The sequence below is a fragment of the Scomber japonicus genome, chromosome 18 (assembly GCF_027409825.1).
Source record: "Scomber japonicus isolate fScoJap1 chromosome 18, fScoJap1.pri, whole genome shotgun sequence".
Taxonomy (NCBI): Eukaryota; Metazoa; Chordata; class Actinopteri; order Scombriformes; family Scombridae; genus Scomber; species Scomber japonicus.
In genome coordinates, this window is record NC_070595.1 from 21,446,538 (window position 1) to 21,469,762 (window position 23,225).

The 23,225-nt window shown below is 38.7% G+C and overlaps 1 protein-coding gene across 1 annotated transcript; it reads right to left on the reverse strand.

Moving 5' to 3' along the window:
• Nucleotides 1-189: 189 nt before the first annotated feature.
• LOC128379280 (uncharacterized) lies at nucleotides 190-21,616 on the reverse strand. The gene is made up of 22 exons (XM_053338904.1): nucleotides 21,515-21,616; nucleotides 18,181-18,453; nucleotides 17,792-18,106; nucleotides 17,262-17,483; nucleotides 16,883-17,110; nucleotides 16,534-16,797; nucleotides 12,849-13,103; nucleotides 12,594-12,752; nucleotides 12,156-12,359; nucleotides 11,817-12,053; nucleotides 9,809-10,004; nucleotides 8,284-8,303; nucleotides 7,945-8,097; nucleotides 6,516-6,794; nucleotides 6,054-6,383; nucleotides 5,675-5,923; nucleotides 5,264-5,385; nucleotides 1,054-1,288; nucleotides 636-968; nucleotides 475-528; nucleotides 274-348; nucleotides 190-197 (listed from the first exon to the last, which is right to left on the reverse strand). Exons 1-22 carry the CDS (start codon nucleotides 21,573-21,575, stop codon nucleotides 190-192), a joined length of 4,272 nt encoding a protein of 1,423 aa, XP_053194879.1. The 5' UTR covers nucleotides 21,576-21,616.
• Nucleotides 21,617-23,225: the final 1,609 nt, after the last annotated feature.

A 23,225-nucleotide genomic window follows, 5' to 3' on the forward strand; every position in this document is an offset into this window, starting at 1 on the left:
AACACAGTTTATTCAGGTGTTTTTCTTTGAGATCTAGTGTCTGCTGATAACAAGACCCTTATAAATATCTGTTGAGTCAGGGGTGCACTGTCATTTCCTCCTCCAAAAATGCAACAATAAAATCCTTGTGGCTGCATTCTCCTGGTATATCCAATGTGGCCATCGGATCCCATCTCAGGATCGCTTGTTTCAAACCCCTAAGTGAAAGCAAAAAGGTTAAGATGCGGTGTATCAAGATATCTTGCAGATGTGCACTTAAGAGTTTCCTTCTACCTTTGGTCTTGGCCTTGACAATGAACTGCTTGCTCTTCTTCTCCAGTTTATTGGAGGCGGTGCAAGTGTAGGTCCCTGGGAGCAGTGAGGAGGAAGTGAGAACAGCTTCATCCTCCATCCTCTCCTGCATGGGATGGGAGGATTGCCAGCTGTATGCAGGTGTAGGATTTCCTGTGGCGGTGCAGTTCAAAGTAATTTCACTGCCCACTGTAAGGTCCACAACTTCTGGTTCAGGATTGAGGATCGTTGGGGGAACTGGAGAAAATATCACACAGATGAGATGTAAAGTCACTCTTCAAACACATGAGAGTCTGTGTTAAGCATTTAAGAATAGCACCATTACTTGAACATTCATGACTTACAGTACACAGAGGCATTAAGAGGCTCAGAGGTCACAGTGGGAGGTGGTTGTGGTCCCTCTGGTCCAAGCTCCAGCTCTGCTACACACCTGTACTGTGCTCCGTTTTCAGCTTTGGTTGGCGTGACCATGAGGATAGAAGACACTTGGACAGGCGAAGGAGATGTAAGGTCGACAAAGGAGTGATTATAAACCTCAGTCTGCCCTCTGTACCACCTCAGTGTGAGGTACTGAACAGGAGCAATATTCTGAACCTCACATAGCAGCTGGTACTCTTTTCCTTCCACCATGGGCCCAGTGTGGTTCACAGGTCTGATGGAGACGCTGTCTGGGGTTTCTAAATGAACAATGCACAAAGTTCATGTTATTCAAACAGGTTTATACCAGTCATCTATTTCTACATTACACAGAAGGTGACTTACTGTAGAGGACGAGGTTGAGTTTCTCCTCACACTGTCGCGGAGCTGTGAAAAACACTCCATAGCAGATGGGCTCCTCTATCCAGTCAATGAGACTGTCTACCTTCCACTGGACCGACAGTTCCTGCTGAGTGTGTGCAGCACTGATGACTGATTCCCAACCTAGGACACGCACTGGGCGAGCAGCTTCACAGGTGACTGACACTGGCTCCCCAAAGCCCACCACAACCCTGGAGGGCTTGAGGATTAAGGAGCAACCATCACCTGACACTGAGACAAATAACTGCAATCATCATCATCATCATCACTGCCTTCCACTTGTAGCACTTTCATGTTTATTGTAGCAGGCTATAGCTGCCTATTATGTAACCTTTGTTACAACACAAACATGAAATAATATATCATTAGTAAGTCTAACATTTGTAAAACATAGTACAAAAGTGAATTTAGAGCTTTCAGCCAATTATTTATTTAGTGAAGGTGTTCTTTGAGGGTCGACTCATTTATATAGAATTTCACTTTGTGTACTTTAGTTGTAACATATAATGTTAACTTCCAAGCGTGCATAGAGAGATGGTTTTATTGTTTTTTATCGTTAACTGATAGCCGGTAGTCCCGTTAGGATTTTAGTTGCGGGTTAATGCGCTCACTTTAACACTAATAGGCCCATTTTAGGCTACATATCCACCAATTTAGAAAGATCAAATTATGGGAGGAGTGTTTTAAAGGAAGAATAAACAATGTTTTAATTTACTGTATCGATGGTCTTAATTATCGACTTTAGGTCACGTTTGCCGTCCATTTAAAACTTCAACACTATTTCATAAGACAGTTACTGTACCAAACGTCATCTATAACCTACATCTATATGGAAAAAAAACATGCTGCCTCCAAAGTCTTACCTGAGTAAAACATGCAAACCGTCAGAATCGACTTCAAAAACTCGTTTCCCATGTTATTTTTAGCAGAGAGACGTCGATTAAGGAGCCAGGGAAAGAAAATTCCAACTTGAACAAGCTTGGCAACTCTGCAGGGAACAATGTTGGAACAAAAGGGCCCCTTTCATCCCAGCTGACTTTGGGGGTGGGGGTAAAAGGGAAAGAGGGAAATTTAACAGGTGGCAGGCCTCTGAAAAACAGAGAGCTTAATCCTTTGTAGGTCAGTGAGCCTTTGACCATTTTCAGCAGGAAATCATGGGCCTGGAAAATCCCACAGCAAAGGCACCAACAGAAGTAATGAAGACATGCAACACCACAGTAGTGTTATCCCATTTATTGTAGTTGAAGCAGAGCAAAAAAAAAAACCTTTGTGTGGTTCACACAAAGGTTAGTCTCACAACAATTTACTGCACAATGAAGTTCAAATCATAATACTTCTGTAGCCCAATTGTGTTCTTCTTTAAACTGAAAGAATACGCTTTGATATAAGTTTGAGCTTTTCAGTACACTCATCCTAAATCGTGGCCATCACATGCTGTTAAACCACCTATTATATCTCATTTTTTGTTATAAAATCATGACTGGCTGTGGACAAAAGCTTATTTTTACTTCTGCTTGCATACTTGTCTCCTATTGCTCTATGTTTTGTGAAATCCCAGCAGGCAGGAGTATTGGTGTTGTGCAGCTTGTAGCTTGCAGCTTGCAGGACTCATACTGTGACCAGAATGCTACACAGCATATCAACTCTGACTACAACTTGCAGTGCAAGCGAGCAAGTAATCGGATGCTTTTTTTGGTGTATTTATGGAGAGCACAGCTGGGAATCTTGATGTACAGATAACATGCTCACTTCAATTTGAATATGCTGCTCCTTCTTCAAGTTGTTCAGAGGAATATGTTCAGCTTATGTGTCTATAAATAAACTTTTCTTTTTTTAAACTCCATGACAAACTCAGTAATATCCGCTCTGCCAGGTTGTTATAGCAACACAGTCAAAGCATACACAAACAGTGCTTTCTGGCTAGACCTATGGTGTGAACAACAGGGACTGAACATAAAGAACACAGTTTCCGAAAAAAATAATGTTTTATATAGGCGACAGGAGACAGGATAACAAATACTCTCCTTTACATTCACTTGGTTCAGTGCTAATTAGTATGGCAGTCTCAGAACTTTATAATGTAAGCCGGATTGAATGAGGGAAAGAGAGGTCCAAGTGGCTGACAAAAGGTGGCAGGGAAACAGTAATGAAAGACACTGGTTTGGCTTTGCCTCAATCAGTATTTGGCCTAAGGATGTTCAATGACAGAGAACACAGAAAAATGAACAACTCATGTGCTTGAGTTGCACATGCACACCATAGAGTACCATTTTAAGTTAAATTCCTCTCTCACTCAAACGTTCCCTTTTTCATTTGATTCTAAATTCACAATAACAAAAATCAGCTATTTGTACCTTTACATGTATATCAGACGAAATGTTTATCTAACACAGATTTTAGTACCTCATATGTCATGTAATTTCAATTTAAAAAAATCTGAATGCATTTATCTAAAATTGTAAGCACATCACAGAAACAGAGTGGTTCAGTGCAACATAATTCAACATTCCAGAAGCTGTACAAATGCAGATAAAAAAACAATTTTACATATCATAAAAATTAGCATAAACTGTGCTCAGTACCATAAAAAGTGATACTAACAATAACATTCCCACAAAAACACATAAACACACAAACATAACTGACCAAAGCACTCTCATGTATTTACTGTACCTGTGTGATTGACTGGTAAGTATGCGGTTTTTAAAAAAAGCACACAAATATACCTGAGTGGATGAATACATCAGAAAGAGCAAATCCATTTTTCAAATTCTGTCTAATGTGCAAAGATAGCTCTTGTGTTGCTTATAAAAGAAGAAAAGGATAGGCAATAAGGCAACAAGGTGAGCAAAAAGGCAACAATGGCTGTTAAATCAGTACTGTTAGGTCATACCCACTGATACTTCTCAAAAGACATATCATCAGTAACTACTGACCAACAAAAAGGCACTCTCAAAACTTTTTCTTTTGGCCTGTTGGAGGCAGAAGAACCCTACAACAAGCAGATAAACCCAGTGCCCTGACCTGTTGTTACCTCTCCCTTAATGTCTGTTTTAGTTCCCACTATGCAGTCTATGATCTATACAAACTCCTTACAAAATAATTATGTTGGTGCAAACTGTGTCTTCTATTTAGTGTTGGTGTTGTTGCATACAGTGAGTTTATGACTATATTAGCCTTGTTTGTTAGAAACAACTGCTTGCTACTGCTGGAGATCAGGTCAGATTGAACCATACATAAATATGCAGACCATAAAACCAAAATGGTGAGCTCAAAGAAGCTAAAAAAGCTCAGTAGAAAGTTGTATATTGATACTCTGGATTCAACACAAACTTGATTGAGTTAGTGTCTTACATGCACTTAAGTAACTGGGTTACAGCCAGCTTTCAAGTACCAGTAATTTGAGTAATGGATTAAAGAAACCTGACTTTCCCTAGGTAGATTTTTTCCTTAACCACAGATGTGCATAAACAAGTTTTTAAGTAGTGTTTAACACGTGTTAACTGCACATGTTTATGAGAACAGGTTCAGGAAAGTATCACTGTAACAGTACCTAGTAGATGAAAGGAGATACATCTACACACACAGATGCATCCTCGTATTCAAAATTAATCTATTCCAAGTCAGACTGAAATCTGCCATTAACACAAGTAGCCTCTAGAATACTAAATGAGTCCATTTCCTATGATGAACATTTGACTATTTGTAAAATCCAGATATATTCACACTGTCATGCTTTGCTCTGTCTGCCAGTCTGCTTCGACACATACATATCAGTCAAAAGCTCACACACTCTTTCTCACTGACGGGAATGGGAAGGTGTGTCCAAAGGTATAGGTTGGTGGATCAGATTAATAAACTTGTTGCATGTAAAAGTGCGTATAAGACAATGTACACAGATTCTCTGATTACCTGCATAACCTGTTTTTTTTTTTTTTGTTCATATAAGAATAATGATTAGTAGCGCTTTAAAGACATGCATCAAGCATCATGCATTAAGCAACAGCGGCCAAACATGAGCAGCAGCCCACCAGCTGAGGATACTGAACAGAACATAATTAAAATGTTTCTTCAAGCACAAAAAACATTAAAAAGAAACATTTTCATTTTACCCATGCAAGATAGAATTAAAAAAAGAGTTCCTTATATGGGTTTCTCATATAATTGATGAGGTAGACTGTCCATTGCAGAAAGAAAATGTGCCGTCAGGCTTCAGGGTAAAATACCCGACAATGAGGAGCACGACTGCCAGGGCCCCAAATCCTCCAAGGAGGCCTGCAAGGACTGTGTGATCCCCTGTGGGAGATGGGAGTTTTGGTTATTCTCTCTGAGTTCATCTATTCAGATCTTGCAACAGGAGAGTTTCTCTGTTTGTAATAAACCATACATCCCAAAATAAAAATGAAAACAAAGAACACAGCTATCAAAATCCCAGCAGTGGTTCCAGGGTGACTACCTGCTGGAGAACAACAGCATGGAGGAATTATAGAATGATTAACAATGTAAGATGACAACAGTTGAGTAAAGTAGAACAATCTGAGAAACTTCATGACTTTAGTAAAAGTAAAAAGGTAAAAAATCTTACTTGCAGCACTGGTGACAATGAAATATTTAGTGCTGGTGCCCTGTGTATTAGACACTGTGCAGTTGTAGGTTCCTGCGCGGGTGACGGTCAAAATTGGTTGTTTCTCATTGTTCTCTGGCATGAGGTCTGAGGGATGCCAGCTGTATGATGATGGCATGGGGTTTCCTGTAGCAGTGCAATTTAAATCTATTTTACCACCAGCTTTAAGAGTCACCGTCTCTTTTTCAGGTTGGGTGAAGGTTGGTGGGTCTGAAGATATGAATAAAATTCAAATACAGACGGAGACAAGAAAATAAAGGCAGTTAAAACACAATAAAGGAAAGGCAAAACACACCCAATATTCTCTGATCGTTATAAGTAGAGGGCATTAAAAACTCACATAATACAATCACTCCACGTGAACTTGATTTCATTGGGTGAAGGTTTGGTCCCGATGGCCCAAAGTTCAGCTTTGCCTCACACCAGATCTGCGCTCCGTTATCATCTCGCTGGGCAGTCAGATTGAAGACAGATGACAGATTGACTGGATATCGATTTAACTCCTTCTTAAATGACTCAGTATAGACTATCTTATTTCCTTTGTGCCAATACACAGAGGTGTCCCTTGCTGGTGCAACATTAGCAATGTCACACTTCATGCTATATGTTTTGCCCTCCACCATGGGGCCCATTTGACTTTGAGGAGAAACAGACACATTGTCTGCCATTTCTGTAAAAAAGAGTGACAAGTGCCAAAGAGTTTAACAAAACCTATGACATGTCCTGACATCTGTGGTATTGAATAATCAAAAACTACAAGTGGCTGGTTTCACAAATTCAAATAAAGTAAAAGGTTACCTACTGTAAATGGTGACTTTAAGACGGTGTAAACACTGTTCCCCATCAAGAAGATTGGTGTAACATTTTGGCTCCATGGTCCACTCTGTCGCATTTGCTTTTAAGAGAAGAGAAGTCACACTCTCTGTCGCAGGTACGGCTCCATTTGGCGATTCCCAGCCCATGTTTTCTATCTGGTCCAAGCTGTAGTCGCAACTGCAGTTGACTGAGAAGGGGTCTCCATATCCCACCACAACTCTGGGAGGAATTATCTGAAGAGGACAGGGGGCACTCACAGGCTTTCCTATAAGTACACAGCACAGATTAAAAAACATACAATGCAAGCAGACATGTATAAAGCAATGTTTTAAACAGTGTTATTACATTGTCTGGATGTTGACCCAGATGTGGCTCATAGGACACTTTGAATAAGTTACATAGGCCACATGTTTCTCTCCTGATCTCCCAGATACGAATGATATGAAACAGACCTGGACCTTTGTCCACAATCCAAAAGACATTGGTTTCATTTCAATAAATGTTTAGATCCAATATTTCATCAAAAATAAAAGATTAGAGAAAAGTCCAATCAAAACTTTGTTTTTTTTTTCTTTCCTCTTCCATGAATCATCTCATGACCCCTCACGTGTATCTGGTGAAACTTTGGAGGACTAAACTAGATAAGATAAGATAAGCTGCTGAATGTGGCTTCATCTTCTGCAGCTACAACAGTAACATGCTGCTTCAGTATTAGTGATCTAATGATGCCATTTTGAAAAAAAATTAAAATCAGTCAGAGAGACCAAAGCCCTACTTTTACTGCAATGCTTTAACCACATCAAGCTGATAATAGCTACGTTACTAATTTCAGAATATTCATGCAGAAAGTTTACTAATTTTACTTACTACTTAATTTTGTATTTTTACATTGCATGATTGTGCTTTGACTTTAGTAAAGGATCTGAATACTTCGACCACCACTGCTCATTGCAGCTCTAATATGTGGGTCCCCTGTGTATCCTCTTCACTTCTGCTTGTGTCAACAACAAATGTTCACAGTAATAAAGTATAATATTCATTTATTTATTTAAAAACGACAAGTAAACTTGCACAGTAAATATCAAATTATGGTGGAAAAACCTGAAATATTTTCTTAATTGCATATTAATCCAGTTCATGTGTTCAGCTTGTCTCTTGTCCAAAACATATGGGATATGAGTCTGGCTAGCGGAGGAACACCGAAGTTAAACTGCAGAGAAACAGCAATGCGCCCAAACAATGGGAATGGTTGGAGTTTGATCCCCGAAAATAAAAAGCAGTAATGAAATCATCATGCGTAGGGAGTTTACATGAATGGGCGTAGGCCGAGAAATTGACACTGTACTGGTAAGCTAAATGAAACTGAATAAAAACGAAAATGAACAGGTAACAAGCACAACAGAAAACAGATTTACCTGCAAACGCAATTATGTAGCTGAATATGAAGAACAGCATGGTGACTTTCGCGACGAAGTAAACCAGCAACACTTTCACGGCTACAAGAGAATGGTCCAGGTGAACAAAGACTTTTTCCGACTCTTTCTGTGCCCAGACTCCTCTTACTTCACCTGGTCACCGGATATGAGAAAGACGAAATTAAAACTGTGCTAGTGCTGCATTAACGTGCGCCTCGTAAATCCCTACAGCACAACTCTGTGTGCACCATATTTGACGTGACTGAGGGGCGGGCTTGTCTTGATAAACCGGGGCTTAAAAATAGGCTTGATGGTTCGTTCATTTTACAAAACGCTTACGCAACAAAGAGTTGAATATGCTGTTAACATGATCTCCACACAAAGATAGGAAACGAGGCAACCAGCGGAAATACATTCATTTTTACAGCGAAAAGATGATCCATGTCTTGATGATTAATGCATGAAAATCCCCGCATTTACGCAAGTCCAAATTCCCACTTGATCATTATGTCCGACAGAAGCTGAAGGCAACATTATTTATACGTATTTTGCCAAAGCTTCTGGTCCCTGGTTACAGTTAACACAACAGTCTATCAACACACAACCTGATGCCTTTTGTGTCCTGTTTGGAGTTTCCATGACTCACTATTCTCAGGAATATTCCCAGTGTTTGCTCCTCTGGGACTGTTTAGATTATTACTTTCTACTTCATTGTGTTCTCCCTAGTGTGTATTAGCTGATAAGTAGAAAGTAGGCGTCTCCTGAAAGTGCCCCAATCATTTACCCTTTTTGTTATTATACTTAACGTAATTGGAAAGCACATTCAATAACAAAGGGGATTTGTTTAAAAAGCCACATTTTTAATATCAAAATATTGTTTTACACCCGTCATAAATATTTACAGCAGTATTCACATATACATTTGAACGTCTTCATGTCCCCAATTATCTGAAATAGGACTTCAGCAGCACTAACTGCTCTAACATTTGCAACATTTACATCCTTGTATGCAGTCCAATTTTCAATAGCAAATTGTGTTATGGTTCCTCACAAATAAATACAAGGCTTGACATTTACATAAAAATGATACTGAATATACAGTTCTAATGCAGACATTCATAGAAAAGCATACAACAGCGCAGATAAAACAATGCCCCCCATAAACTGAGAGCCTGACACAGCATGGCACAGAGGGAAACAAGTGCAGAGTGGCTTACAAAGAAAAATGAAGGGGCATCGATCCAAAACAATAGTGTTCACCAATAACCACAGCTGGTTTGTTTTGTTTTCACAGATTCAGTGTCACACCTAAATAAGCACATGGTGCATTTCCTGTTAGTGTGACTGTTCAAACTCCAGCAGTCTCAGGGTAATACTTTCACTTGTCACTTTGACAAAAACTTAAATCTGTATGATCGCATACATAGATTTAAGTTTTGAGTTATAGGGGCAGAAAAAAAACAATAAAACAAAGGCAACAAAAACATAAATAATGATAATCAATTCCCTTCATTCTTATTAAAAATAATAAGAGATACTGTTTTGGTATTTTTCTTCATATATAAACAAATCATCTGTCAGCTCAAAGCCTAATTTTGAGTCCTTCCTCTTCCTCTTCTTCCTGTCCAGTCAAAAACAGGTCGAATCCAGTAGTAAATATTCAATTGAACATCTCATGCCACATTGCTAATTTAAAAAAAGTCCATAGGGTAAAAAACTATTATCTGTGGAGAACAGATGTGAAAAACAGATTTCCAAAGGGTCCAGTGTGAGCAAGCTGACTGAGTGGTATTCAGCCACTGTTAATTCTGGTGGCGCTGAGATAAAGCTTCTTCAGAGTGGTTAACAGATGTGCTGCTATGACAGTTTCGTCATAGGAAATTGCAGGTCCCAACCATTGTGAGCAACGTTGCCATTGTGGGTGCTAAGATTTGGCTTTTTAAGGCTGTAGTGGCGCATCTTGGTATTCTTGTAGTAGATGGAGTAAATGAAGCAGAAGATGACGGAGATGATCACTACTGTGAGAGCCACAAATCCAGCTATGAGGGGCAGGTAGTCCACTGTAAAAAAAAAAATCAAACAGATCACCCATTAATGTTTAAATATGTAAATAATAACCTGCTTTACACACAAGTCTTTCCATTTCTGGCATGCAGCAGATCATTTAAACACTACATCTACAGTATGTCAACATTTACTCCACACATTGCAGCTGTTTATCATTTTCTACCACGAGAAGATCAATGAAAATGTATTTTACTATATGGATGCACACTTTCTATATATTAACATACAACCTCATGCTCAGATGGAAAGAAGCTATTTGTATGAGTGCTGTGAAAAATTATTATATCGCATGAAAACATAAAACATGTCAGTATATAAAAAGAAGCTAATCCTTTTCAATAAAACTTACCCAAAACTCCAAACTCCTTATGCCTTTTTGTTTCTGTTTCAGTACAATCGCAGCATCAGAGAAATCAAGCGCTGCCATTTTTAAATAGGTGTACATGGCTGGATAGAGTCCTGGTTGAAGCTGATTGTCTTTTGCTCAGCCTATATTTAAAGTCCATAATGTATTACATCTATTTTGCTCTACTGACCATTTTCTATTGATTTATATGCAGAAAAGGAGAAATTGTTGGGGAAAATTAAATGATTGAACCTAGATTCAAAGGAAACTTTGAAACATCATTAGCCTAACCCATGGCAAACCTTATATATCGTGTATATAAGGGAGCAGAGTGTAGTACACATTTAATGGCGACAAAAGTGTGTTTTCATTCTAACATATTGTCCCTTGAATTTTTGTTTTTGTATCCGCAATACATTAAATAAATATCATATCATATCATAAATCCTTCCAGAGGTCAGATTTTACAACTAGTGAAAATAACTATTATATATTTGTTTAGTCATAGGTAGGGCTGGGAGATATGACCAAAATCTCATATCCCGATATAAGTCATTTTATATCCCGATAAGGCATATCTTACTGAACTGAATAAATAATTGGTCCGTGACCCCTCCTCATTGTGTGTCCATCCTTTGCGTAGTTTTAATCAAATTACTCTTCTTGACTTTTTATCCCAAAGCTTGTGATGCACGTACAGTACAGTAACACAACGATTGTTAGCTGTCGTTAACTTGACTACTTCACCTGGTTCACAGTCTCAGCCCCACCCACTGTAGTCCAAAATGCAGCAGAGACTCTCACCCTGAGCTCAAATTAAAGTGTACATACATTTGGTAAATATATCAAATAAGGACAGTCTCTATTGTTACATTGTCATTTATAGTTGCTGTCTCGCTGCTCCTCTTCTCTTTCTCAGCACGGATGGGGCTGAGCCCTCTGTGTGTGCGGTAGCAGAGAGACAGACAGCAGTGAAGAGTTTGAGAGTTGACGGCAACTAAACTTGTTACGTTAAGTCCAATAAAGGCTTCACAAGTAAAAAGCCGAGGAGAATCATATATCATTGTAATTTGTGCAAAAAATGGACAGACTCCAAATGACAAAATATTCCTGTAAAGATTGTGATTTGCATAACAACAAAATAAATGATAAAGTACAACATAAAATGACATACCTTTTTCTCTCGTCACACATTTTTTTCTTGCCACTGTTGCTAAGTGCTTGCTCATGTGGGAATGTTGGGTCTCTTTAAAGTTAAAACCTGAAGAGTTCGGTTTAGAACCTGCTCTATGTGTAAAGTGCCTTGAGATAACTTTGTTGTGATTTGGCGCTATACAAATAAAGATTGATTGATTGATTGATTGATTGATTGACAATACCTATCGTCATATCTCACAGCCCTAGTAAGAGGTGCGAAAGGCCATTTAATACATACAATACAGTTTAGGAGTGTAACTACCTTCTAAATTCACTTTGACCTCATGGGTTACAGAACCGACATGGTTAGTGGCGGTGCAGGTGTAGGTGCCTGGCTCTGTAACATTGATTTTGCCTCCAGAACCGTAATTTTCGTTGCTGTAAAGCCACTGGATCTTTGGAGTTGGGTGTCCATCAGCTTCACAAACAAGCTCCTCAGGATAACCAACGAACACAGCGATTTCATCCAGGAGCTTTGTGGTATTAATGACCGGCTTAGCTGTGGATAAATAAAAGGCAGACAGAATAGTATTCAGTATTCAGTATTTTTAACACTTTGTCCTGCTGATTCACAAAATATAGAAGGGGAATGTTATCTTACAATAGACAGTAATGTTGAGTGAACTGGACTCATAAGGAGGCTGTGGTCCCTCTAGTCCCAGGTTCAACTGTGCCTGACATTTGAACTCTGCTTCGTTGAGCTTTCTGTTCATGGTGATATTGATGGTATATGATACATTTACCGGGGTCCTGATGTCACAGTTTGTGCTGCTTTCAGGCAGGCAGCCAGTCACTTCCCTTAAGCCTGATAGATAAAAGAACATTTTGACAAACAGGAAGATACACCCTAATGTTTTGCATGAGAAATTCATAAATGTCTTCTATTTATGATGACAGTGGAGCAGTTTTGACTACAGATCAAATTACATGGATTAAAATACAATTCACTATCTGTTCGGCCATCAACTGTCCCATTGCTTTTCACTGAAAGTTGGACTACCCAGCCTCACAAAAACCTCACTTGACAGAGATTCCCTACCGTTGCTCGAAGAATGAATGGTTTTATTCCCGTGGTACCACCGCACAGTGACATTTTGATAAGGCGCAACGTTGGAAATATTACATCGCAGCTGGAGGATTTCATCCTCCTCTGAGCTGCTGTTGTCCACACGATGGATGGAGACACTGTCTGGATATTCTGGGGAGGAAATTTACTTGGTGTCAAAAAATCAGTGTAGTTACACAATCTGAGAAGCCTTTTTAGATGAGTACAAAACAAGTTCTCAATACATACTGTAGAGGATGAAGTCCAAGCGTTTACTGCATTTCTCTATTCCATTAAATGTTGCATTACAGAAGGGTATCAGGTTCCAGTCATTATGGGTGTCAACTTGCCAAGTTGTGCCTGTGCTATTGACGCCGTGCCAGTATAATGCTTTGACATTCTTGTTGGAAGATGCTGGTGTGCATGTTACATTCTCTGTAGCGCTGCGGTATGGTATCAGCAATTTCTTTGGAGTTATTTCAATTGGGCACACTTTCTCGGCACCTGTGGAATACAGATTTAAGGAGGAGAAATGTTCCAGTCAACATATCTGTTATCTTGACACATTATTTCCCCTTCCTTCACTCCAGACGTGGAGTGAAGCTGCATATCTGTAACACAAAAGCTGAGTCAAGAGCCAACAGGAAAAGGTTGAGGAAGGATACCCCTCCCATAGGAAAGTCTGCATTAAGTGCCCACCGGCCTTTGTGCTAGACTGCAATTTACACATCTCAGTAAAATGCGTCACATTCTACCAAGCCTCTTTTATAATGCACAACAACCCTAATTTAGAAATATAATGCATTATATGGAAACTCCAGTGTCCACAGGGTGGGAGAGGGTTGTTTTAGATGGACTACAAAAAAAGACAACACATTTCACAATAATTACCAGACACACCTTAAACCATAAGTATTTTTCCTGAGTTTCCACTGGGATTCCACACAATCACGTCACCTCACAATGCTTATTATAAGTATAGGCAACGTAACATTTTAACAAGCATGTGACTTTCCTGTCTCTTCTAAAGCTCTTAAAACACCACTGAGTTGTTTTTAGTTTGCTCGTCATCACTCAGCAGGCTGTATAAATAGGCCAAAACAAAAATATAACACAATATTAGCTCTAAACGAGCCATTTTAATCTTGACAGACAAGCAAATATTCATGACGCCTGTTAAACTTACTCGACTGTGTCCCGTTAGACAGCAACAGCAGCTCTAAAGTCAAAAGAGCTGAAATGAGACGAAGTGGGTTTAAACTCTCCATTGAGTTAAAGTTTCAGCGGCTTTTCCCAACAGCTGTCGCCTCTCTTCCCGTTACACTAAGTGGCTCTGGTGTTTCCGTGGCTTCCCCTCAGCTGCATGGGTCGAGCCAGCGGAGACTTGTTGACTTTTTGGGCGAAGGCTAAGCTAAAGTAAGGCTACATGCACTGCCCAACTTACAGCTCGACATCGCAGGAGAGGAAGCTGGGAAAAAAGCCCAACCACCCCCCCTCATACACACACACACACACACACACACACACACACACACACACACACACACACACACACACACACACACAGGGCAGTGGGCACACACGCACACGCACAAACACACACACATACACACTGGGTCTATAAATGTAGCAAGTTGGAAGTATCCAACCAGTACCAGTAGCCTACTAATAGCATTTTGACACAGATAAGTTACTACATAAAACGGTGGTAGATATTTTCAGTCCAGACATGTTTTAAGATGTGTTGGGGAGTAACTATTTAGATGTAACGTTGCTAAATTAATGTAGGCTAACTGTAATCCGTTACAGTAATTACAGTGTGTTGTTGATGATTACAAAGGGGGTTATATCATCTAATTTTGTAATAAATCATGACATATTTTGAACACAGACAATATTTTTTATATTTTGTAAATGAATCATGTTGTGGGAGCACACATTAACTTAAATGGTGTCACAGTACCAATTAATCCCATGCCAGACTTTTGACTTTTTTCATAAAATAGCTTTATTTTATCTTCCAAAATCTACATGAACTAATTAATACATTTTCAAATGAGAGATAAATCTTGCTTTATAAGAAATGATCTCCCTTTTAAATTATGTCAGTATCCATGAAAAACACCTGAACTTAGATTTTGGTGGGCTTAATGGGCACACTTACCCTAATAGTTGAAAACATTGGTTAGAAAATCAGAAAAGTAATCAAAAAGTAATCAAATGTAATAAGTCACATTCATTTGATCAAGTAATTGAAATAGTTACATTGCTTAGTACTGTTTAAGATATATAAACATTTTCTGCTTGGAAAAGTGATTTGTGTCAAATTATCTCACTTGAATCAATGATTGAAATCTCATTGAAAAATCAATTATAGTAGCCTATGTGAATATGCAAATAGATATTTTCTCATTTCAAAAGTTAACTTCTAGCCATAAATCATTTCCTATTTCACACTACACATCCTTCTAGTGTCTAATTCTGCAAAGTGAAGCTCTATCATCCAGCTGAAGGAACAAGAACAAGACAAAAACAATTTTGTGACTGGATAGGGATTTTAAAGACCTCCCCTCCCCACATAAAACTGTGGACCTGCCCTCAGACAAAGCTTAAGAGTCCCCACCCTCCATACACGCTCAACAACTGAACCAAGATATCCTGATATTATTGTTTGACATAGTTCAGACTAGGGCTGAATAATTTTGAAAAATATCTTATTGCGATTATTTTGACTGATATTGCAATTGCGATATGATATACGATATAAGAAGGAACAATGATAGTTACATAATCATTCTCATTCTCATTCAAAAAACATATCAATTGCTTTTGGTGTGATTTTTGTGGGGATTTGTTAGTTATTTTAATTCTGTAGAGCAGAATGTTTAGGCCTCCTGCAATTTGCGATTAATTGTTCAGCCCCACTTCAGACTACACCAAATACATAGAAATGGTCTGTCTGAAGGCATTTATTTATCTCTGATTCTGGGAATGTGGTAAGACAGTAAAATTCCAAAAAAATACTGTATCTCTGATTTTGTCTTTGACCAAATTACACACTTTTAGGCTACTCTATGGGATCTCTTTCTGATGAGTTGTTCTGATGTAATAACTTGTGTAATATTTTCTCACTTCCATTCACTGAGCCTCCCCTTATATAACATACACATAGAGTAATAATCTGTGTCTGATATGTGCCTCCCCTTTTCATACTGTAGCTGTTGAGGTGAAGCTACCGTTAACTACTTTTTTAAGGTGTTTAATCTATATCAATGCCCCATATGTTTTTTATGTATGTAAAATACATAAATAAATCAGCAAAGTAACTAGCAAGCTGTCAAATAAATGTTAAGCTGTATACATATTTAAGTGCAAGTATACACTAATTGTATTCCACTACTTCACTGATGGATATGGTACCAAACAATTGTTCACATAAAAAAAATAGATGTTTTATAGTTGCAATACACAAAATTCAGCCACTAGATGTCGCATTATAGCGCCAGCATCTCAGACCAAAAAAAATTTGCTCGTTTTTTACTCGATACATTTTGGAGGAAAAAAGAAAGTGGTCCCCAAACAGACAGCTGCATTGCCTATTTGTCACCTCAAATGTTTTTAGACTAGTAAACTAGTATAATTTATTGCAACTCTAAGGGAAAATCACTCTTTGGTAGACATATGTGGCCACTGATGAGAATTAGATTTAGACAAGCTCATTTTAAGAAGTCAAAAGCTATTTAACAGTATACATTTCATCATAAATACACTTGAATATTAGGAGTATAGTCATTTTCAAAAGCACTGTATCTCTATCTCAGTGTATCTGATTATATATGATAATATAATAAGCAGGCTACCAGTGATGTACAATTAAATATATATACATTAAAGTATGTGGGGTAAAGGAGTAGATACGCTACATTAACCTTACCTTTTACTGTGATTCTGACAGTTTTAGAGACATTTCCTATCTCATTCGAGGCCTGACATGTGTAGATGCCGATGTTGTATGCAGTAGCATTTTGGATTTCCAGACGTGACACTCCATCATCATTTACGTCCTTCACATTGTCAGTCTGGTAATATGACCATGAATAGGTTGGTCGTGGGTTACCCGTGGAGGAGCACTTGAGCCCCACATAAGAACCAACCTCGACTTCGGAGTCTTCAAGCTCAAGTATCTGTGATGGTGGGTCTAGTCAGGGCAAAAACAAGGGCACCTGTCAAACATATTGCATGCTTTCAGTGGTATCTTTAGGATTTTCATCAAAATAACTCACATTTGATGACAAGCTCCACTGTTTGATTGACATCTGAGAATCTGTTAGAAGCAGTGATCAAGTACTGCCCTGCATCATTTCTGCTGAAGGAGTCTGGGAGTTTCACCTCGTCGCCATCTTTGTACCAGATCATCTGAGGTTCAGGATACCCTTTAACAGTGCAGGTGAGGTTGTGAGGAGCGTTCTCCTGAGCAGTGTAATTGCTTGGACACGTCAACTCTGGTCCATCTGTAAAGAATATTGTTTGCATATTGTTGTCTGTTATATCTTCATGTCAGATATTGAATGTTTGCATGGCTCCACCTCAGTAAAACAAAAAGTTTTCTTATTTTAATGCTCAATCGTTGTGCACATGTTTTACTGTAGAGAAGACACTTACATATCACAGAGACATTGACGTCGGACATTGCACCCGTATAGCCCTCAGCTTTGATGGTGTACAACCCTGCTTTTTCCCTGCTCATAGTGTAGTTCAGTTCTAGGGTCTCTCCATTTTTCAGCCAGTTAACAATGGGAGGAGGATTTCCTGTCGCATAGCATAGGGTCTCCAAAATGTCCCCCTCGAATAGCTCCACAGCAGAACATTGAATATCTGGTCCAACTAAACAGAGGCAAATTTTACTTTTGTTTATTAGATGAAAAGTAGTTAAGACACAAATGAGCCATGAGAACTGGCTGAAGTATTGGTGCTTTCCCCTTTTAGGTATGTAGTATACTATTTGGTCTTGTTGAGAAATTACAGCCGCACTCCCTTAAAAACTAGCACCACAATACAGTAAAATGTAATTTTTTTAATTCAGACTTCGACACAACAAACATTGAAATTGGCCATCTTAAAGGCCTTAAATAACCTAAATATATTTAAACCTCCCCTCCAGACAATTATTCAAGTACAGATGATATACTTACAAAGAAATTCATCAGTAATCTCGTTTGAAGACACTTTAAGTTGTGGCCCTTCTGGCCCCAGATCCAAATGTGCCTCACATCTAAACTTGACTCCTTTATCTTGTCTAGTAGATGTTAAGCTGAAGACAGGGTGCAGATCCACTGGTTCCTTACTTGTATTGTCAAAAGTTGTTGTATTGATGATTGTATCTCCTTTGTACCACCTCACAGTGAGATATTTTACTGGTGCTACCCAGCCGATGTCACATGTTAAAGTGTATTCCCTCCCATCTCTCATATTACCACTGGACTCGATCCTGATGGCCTCTGGGAATTCTGGAGATAAAGTAGAGGTTATGAGACACAGTCTTGGCATCATTCTGTTTCATGAAAAAATAGGCCGGACTTACTGTATAGAACAACTTCTAGTTTCAAGTGGCACTGTTCCCATTTAGAAAATTCGTCAGGTGGGTTGATGTAGCATTTGGGTGACATGGACCAGTCTGTGAGATTCTCCAAACTCCAGCGTAAATGCTTGTCCTTCTCACCACTTATGTCTCCCTGTGAAACCTCCCAGCCCATTCCACCATGCTCGCTTTCTGTTGTGCTGCAGTTGACTGAGACAGGGTCTTCATATCGCACCACAACCCTGGGGGGGCTCAACTCAATGGGACAGCAGGCACCTACAGAACATAGCAGTTTATGAACATGTGTCATACTTGTATAATTTCCCCGAGAGAAAACTTTCATGGCAAAGTTAGCCTGTTATCTATTGACAGTTAGTTAATAAAAAAGGAGGGCATTTATCAAACCCCCATGTGGGTTTTGAGTGATTGCCCGCTTTAAAAAATTAAAGCTGTAAAATATGGCTCAAGACTTGGAGAAAAGATGTATTAGTTATTCATCCTTGTTGCAGTTAAGCAATGGGACTGCTAAAACCCGTCATGGCCTAGGCTAATGTGGTCATTTCCTAATGTGTCAATGAGTTGAAGAGGGTCTTTAAAGTATTCACCAACAGACTATACATTTTTCTTCAATGGAACTAAGTTTTATAGCCAATTCATATATATGTATATATATATATATATATATATATATATATATATATATATATATATATATACTGTATATATATATACAGGGAAAATGGCAATTTTTTTAATTGGTTGAGTCAAAACTATGGGAGTCAGAATCTTGACTTAGCCTACAACCTCAACATTTCTGTTTAGGCTGCTCAGTCAAATCTGACTTTATATCACATTTTTGAATTTGAATATGACCAAGTAAGTCAAAACGTTGACATAGCTTATAATGACCATTTGTTTTTTATCATCACCAACTCCATGGTAGGCTATAGCATCAAAAAAGGTGTAAAACTACTTGTTAACTAACTTCATCATGACATCATTCCTTTACCAGCCATAAAGTCTCTCGGGGCTCTGTAGACTGAAAGAGGGACATTATCAGAAGGGCCACGACCTGGCCTTATAATTTCCTTTTCTTTCTTTTAGTCAGAGGTATGTTGCCACCAAAGCCAAAGCAGTCATCAAAGAGTGAATAAGCACTGTTGTAGACCCCCCCACCCCCATCAGTGTTTATTCTCAACTCCAGACTTCACGTCGTGCGATAAAAAAAAATAAAAAAAAAACTGTGCGAGAGAGAGAGCGAGCGATGTTGAAAAGGACAAATAACTGTGATAACCTAAAGCGAATGCTTAAGCTATGATAGGAAAATGAATTCAGTAATTTGAATTTATGGTCCCACATAACTTATCCCGACTAGCCACAAAACATTCAATTTCCTTCCTTAACATTAAGTTCTCTCATCAATGTAAACATGGCATCAGAATTTTAACTTAACCCTTGGATGCATGAACGACCGATACCTACACTCTTCCATGAGTGGGGTCAAAAATGACCCCAATTAGAATCAATGTGTTTTTGCAATGAATTTAAAAAATGTCTTTCATTTTGGTTAAAGGTGATTATATTTATTATATTTGAGTCAACAAAAAACTGATTTTACATTTAACAAGTTTATTTATAACTTTTTTTTTAACACACACATGCACACACACCCACACGCGCACACACCCACACACACACACACCAATCACCAATATAATAGGTTACCTAACAGGTTAGCTTTTATTACAAGGAATTATGAATATAGTGAGTCTCTACACAACAAATGCTGTAATATCAGCTGGTTTACTGAGCTAGTGTAATGTTTGCTAGCTTACTAAGGCAGCGAACATTACACTAGTTTAGTAAAGCCAGCCAGTGGCATGCACAGACTTTTTGAAGGGCAGGGGCAAAAAGAAAAAAAGGGCACATATAGCACGTTCTCGCCACTGAAAAGGGCACTTTTGCACACGTTTTTGCCACCTAAGAGCACAGTTTTGCATGTTTTGCCAACCAGGAGGGTACCCTAGCACGCGTTTTGCTCCAAAGAGGGCACCTTAGCATGCGTTTGGCTCCCAAGAGGGCACCTTAGCACGTGTTCTGGCTCCCAAGAGGGCACCTTAGCACGCGTTTTGGCTCCCAAGAGGGAACCTTAGCACGCGTTTTCCAACAATTGGGCCACGAGGCGGGGTGACCGCCCCCCCTTGCCCCCCTTGTGCACACCACTGAAGCCAGCTAACATTACACTAGCTTAGTAAACTAGCTAACAGAGCTAGCAGTAGTAAGCTAGCTAACAGATTACAAACATTACTACTAACATTATTTTGTAGTTAGCTAACTAATGTCTACTTTGTTGACCAATATGATTGATATATATATGATGATTCTATAGGAAATGCTTGGGGTCATTTTTGACCCCACTTATGGAAGAGTGGGGTAGTGACACAAAAACTGCAATTTCTTTAAATGTATAAAAACATTTAAAAAAATTCAAATGGCCTCAAGTCACAAACATGTTTTATGAGGAATACCTGGAATATGGAAGTGTAAAAACTTTTAATTTCAGAGATTTTGAAGAATAACAACCCTCGGGGTCATTTTTGACCCCACTTATGCATCTAAGGGTTAAAAAGAAAACTTTATTCACAAAACTATCGAAATACATTCAAACTGTATACTAATCAAAAACGGTAAATATCAGATTAACAAAACGGGTTTCAAACACTCTTGACCTGCTTTATATGATTACATACCACAAAAAAGAAAAAAGAAAAGTATTTATGTTGTTTACCCAGCAAAGCGATCAAATCAGATGCACCGGAATGGGAGGATTGAAAGCCAAAGCAATAATGTTTTTGTTTTATACTATCACAGTTTAAATGTTCATACAAACCTTTTCTTTATAGTTTAAAAATGAGACCAATAACTGTAGACTAAAAGTTTTTCCAGGGGATTGTCTGAGAAAAATATTGATAATTTGACTGGACAGTTAATTTTGCGCATAGTGCATATACCACCACATGATACTGCTCCCTTGTGGTTAAAATAAAGTTTTAACCACAAGGGAGCAGTATCCTGCATCTTATTAATGACACGTAACACTTTCACCCTCTGCTATCTTATATGCTAATGACCCCCTTTGGATACCTCATACACCATTTTCATTACCATACAGTGTATTTCAGAGAGCTTTTGGTTGATAATTTAGCCCTGTGTAGGAAATACATGACATGGCACACATATACATTAGCATTAGCATTATACATTATATTACATGCAGTGGCCCCATAGATTATTATTACTTCTATAAAGAAAAGCAAAGAAAGTCAAGGCATCCCACCTGTCGCACTGAGGAAAAACCCCACGAAGAGTCGAACAAATGATGTCCTACTTTCACTCATTGGATTTGAACAATGTCCCTCCTGTAGTGTACTCCAGCTCTGCTCAGTTTCTCTGTCGTGAATGATAGTAAAACGACAAATTACATTGAGAGAGGAGAGGGAGAGAGAGAGAGAGAGAGAGGGAGAGAGAGAGAGAGAGAGAGAGAGGGAGAGATAGGTAGCCCACATGCCCACCCTCTCCCTGAGTCTCTGCCTCTCTCTCTCAAATACACACACTCACACTTTCTCCGTGCAGCTGATGGAGGATTGTGTGTGAGATATTTCTGTTATTCATGAGTCAGGCAATGTTACATATACATGTGGCGTCATCATCTATCTGTTTTTCAGCACAGTTAAAACAGAAGTTTTTATATTTTGTAAATAAATCATGATATGGGAGCACACATTGGTTTAAATGGTGCGACAGTAACAATTAAGCCCATGTCAGACTTTTGACTTTTCCATATCCTGTTTGTGTCCACCTCACTTTCAAATGTGTGTTTTTTTTTATCGCACAGCAGTCTATTCCTGCATTGTCTAAAGTGGTCAACATATGAAAAAAAACTGTGAAATCTTCCTTTATTGGATTTTTACAAATATAATAAAGCTTTCACAATTCTGAAACTGTTGTAAAGAGACTTTGGCCTCTCTGAGATAATCCAGTCCAGATTTTACCAGTCTAGGTAGGTACTATACTTTCTGGCAGAATATAGCATTATGACCAACTTAATTATTTCCTTGATTTTGTATCACCATAGTCCCTAAATGTATGTATAAAATACAGGAAATGGGATTCAAATCGAAAACAGCCTCCAGACCCCTTGTTTTGTGTTTTACATACATACATGTGACTGCATAACTTAATTATCAATTGAAAGTATGATTTATAAAATGACTTCCTTGCACCAACAATGTTGGTGACTGTGATGGCATTGCTCTCCTTTAGTCAATAAGGCTTAACTGTCAAAAATACTTTGCATGCATGCTGGAAGACTTCATCATGCCCACACTTCTGAAGGTCACCAGCAAACAGATTCACACCCACACACCCACATTTGGAGATAGATTATGCGTTCGCAGCTCCGCCAGCACCATGTTCCCGTTTTTTGTCCTGCATGTCTTCAAACCAAAAAAAGACAATTTTTTGAAAATGATTATCACTTTAAGGAAGAAGCTAACATAAAAGCTGGAACTTTCATATCACAGCATAGAATCACATCCTGTTTTTAGTTATTTCCAGTTTCAGAAGAACAGTTTATTGCAGGACATAAAATATATGATTCCATTGAAATTGGGGGGAAATAGCTGTGATGTTCTGTTGTGTTGAATGAAGGAATGCCCATGGTGAGTCACCTTAGTGTGATAAATTCGTAGGAGAAAATGTTTTATCTCTGGCAAGAAATCTGGAGGCTTAGATACAGATTTCATAGGAAGGCAGCGAACACGTAGTTAACCCCTATTACTCCCTAAGGTCCCTGACCCACAGAAATGATGAACAGAAACCAAAAAAATGCATTTCTAGCTAAAATCAGGAGAGTGAGACTGCTGAGAATAAACAGATGCACATAGTAACACATCTCTAATCAACTGAGGGTCAAAGGTTATTTGAACAAGCCATGACATGGGAGCAGAAAGAGATGATAGGAGACGATATCCAACAAGGGTGGCCCT

Coding starts and splice junctions, on each gene's coding strand:
- LOC128379280 (XM_053338904.1), bottom strand. CDS start 21,575: ATGAGTGAAAGTAGGACATCATTTGTTCGACTCTTCGTGGGGTTTTTC. Junction 17,111..17,261: donor CGTCAATGTCTCTGTGATAT/GTAAGTGTCTTC, acceptor TATTCTTTACAG/ATGGACCAGAGTTGACGTGT. Junction 8,098..8,283: donor CATATTCAACTCTTTGTTGC/GTAAGCGTTTTG, acceptor TCCGGTGACCAG/GTGAAGTAAGAGGAGTCTGG.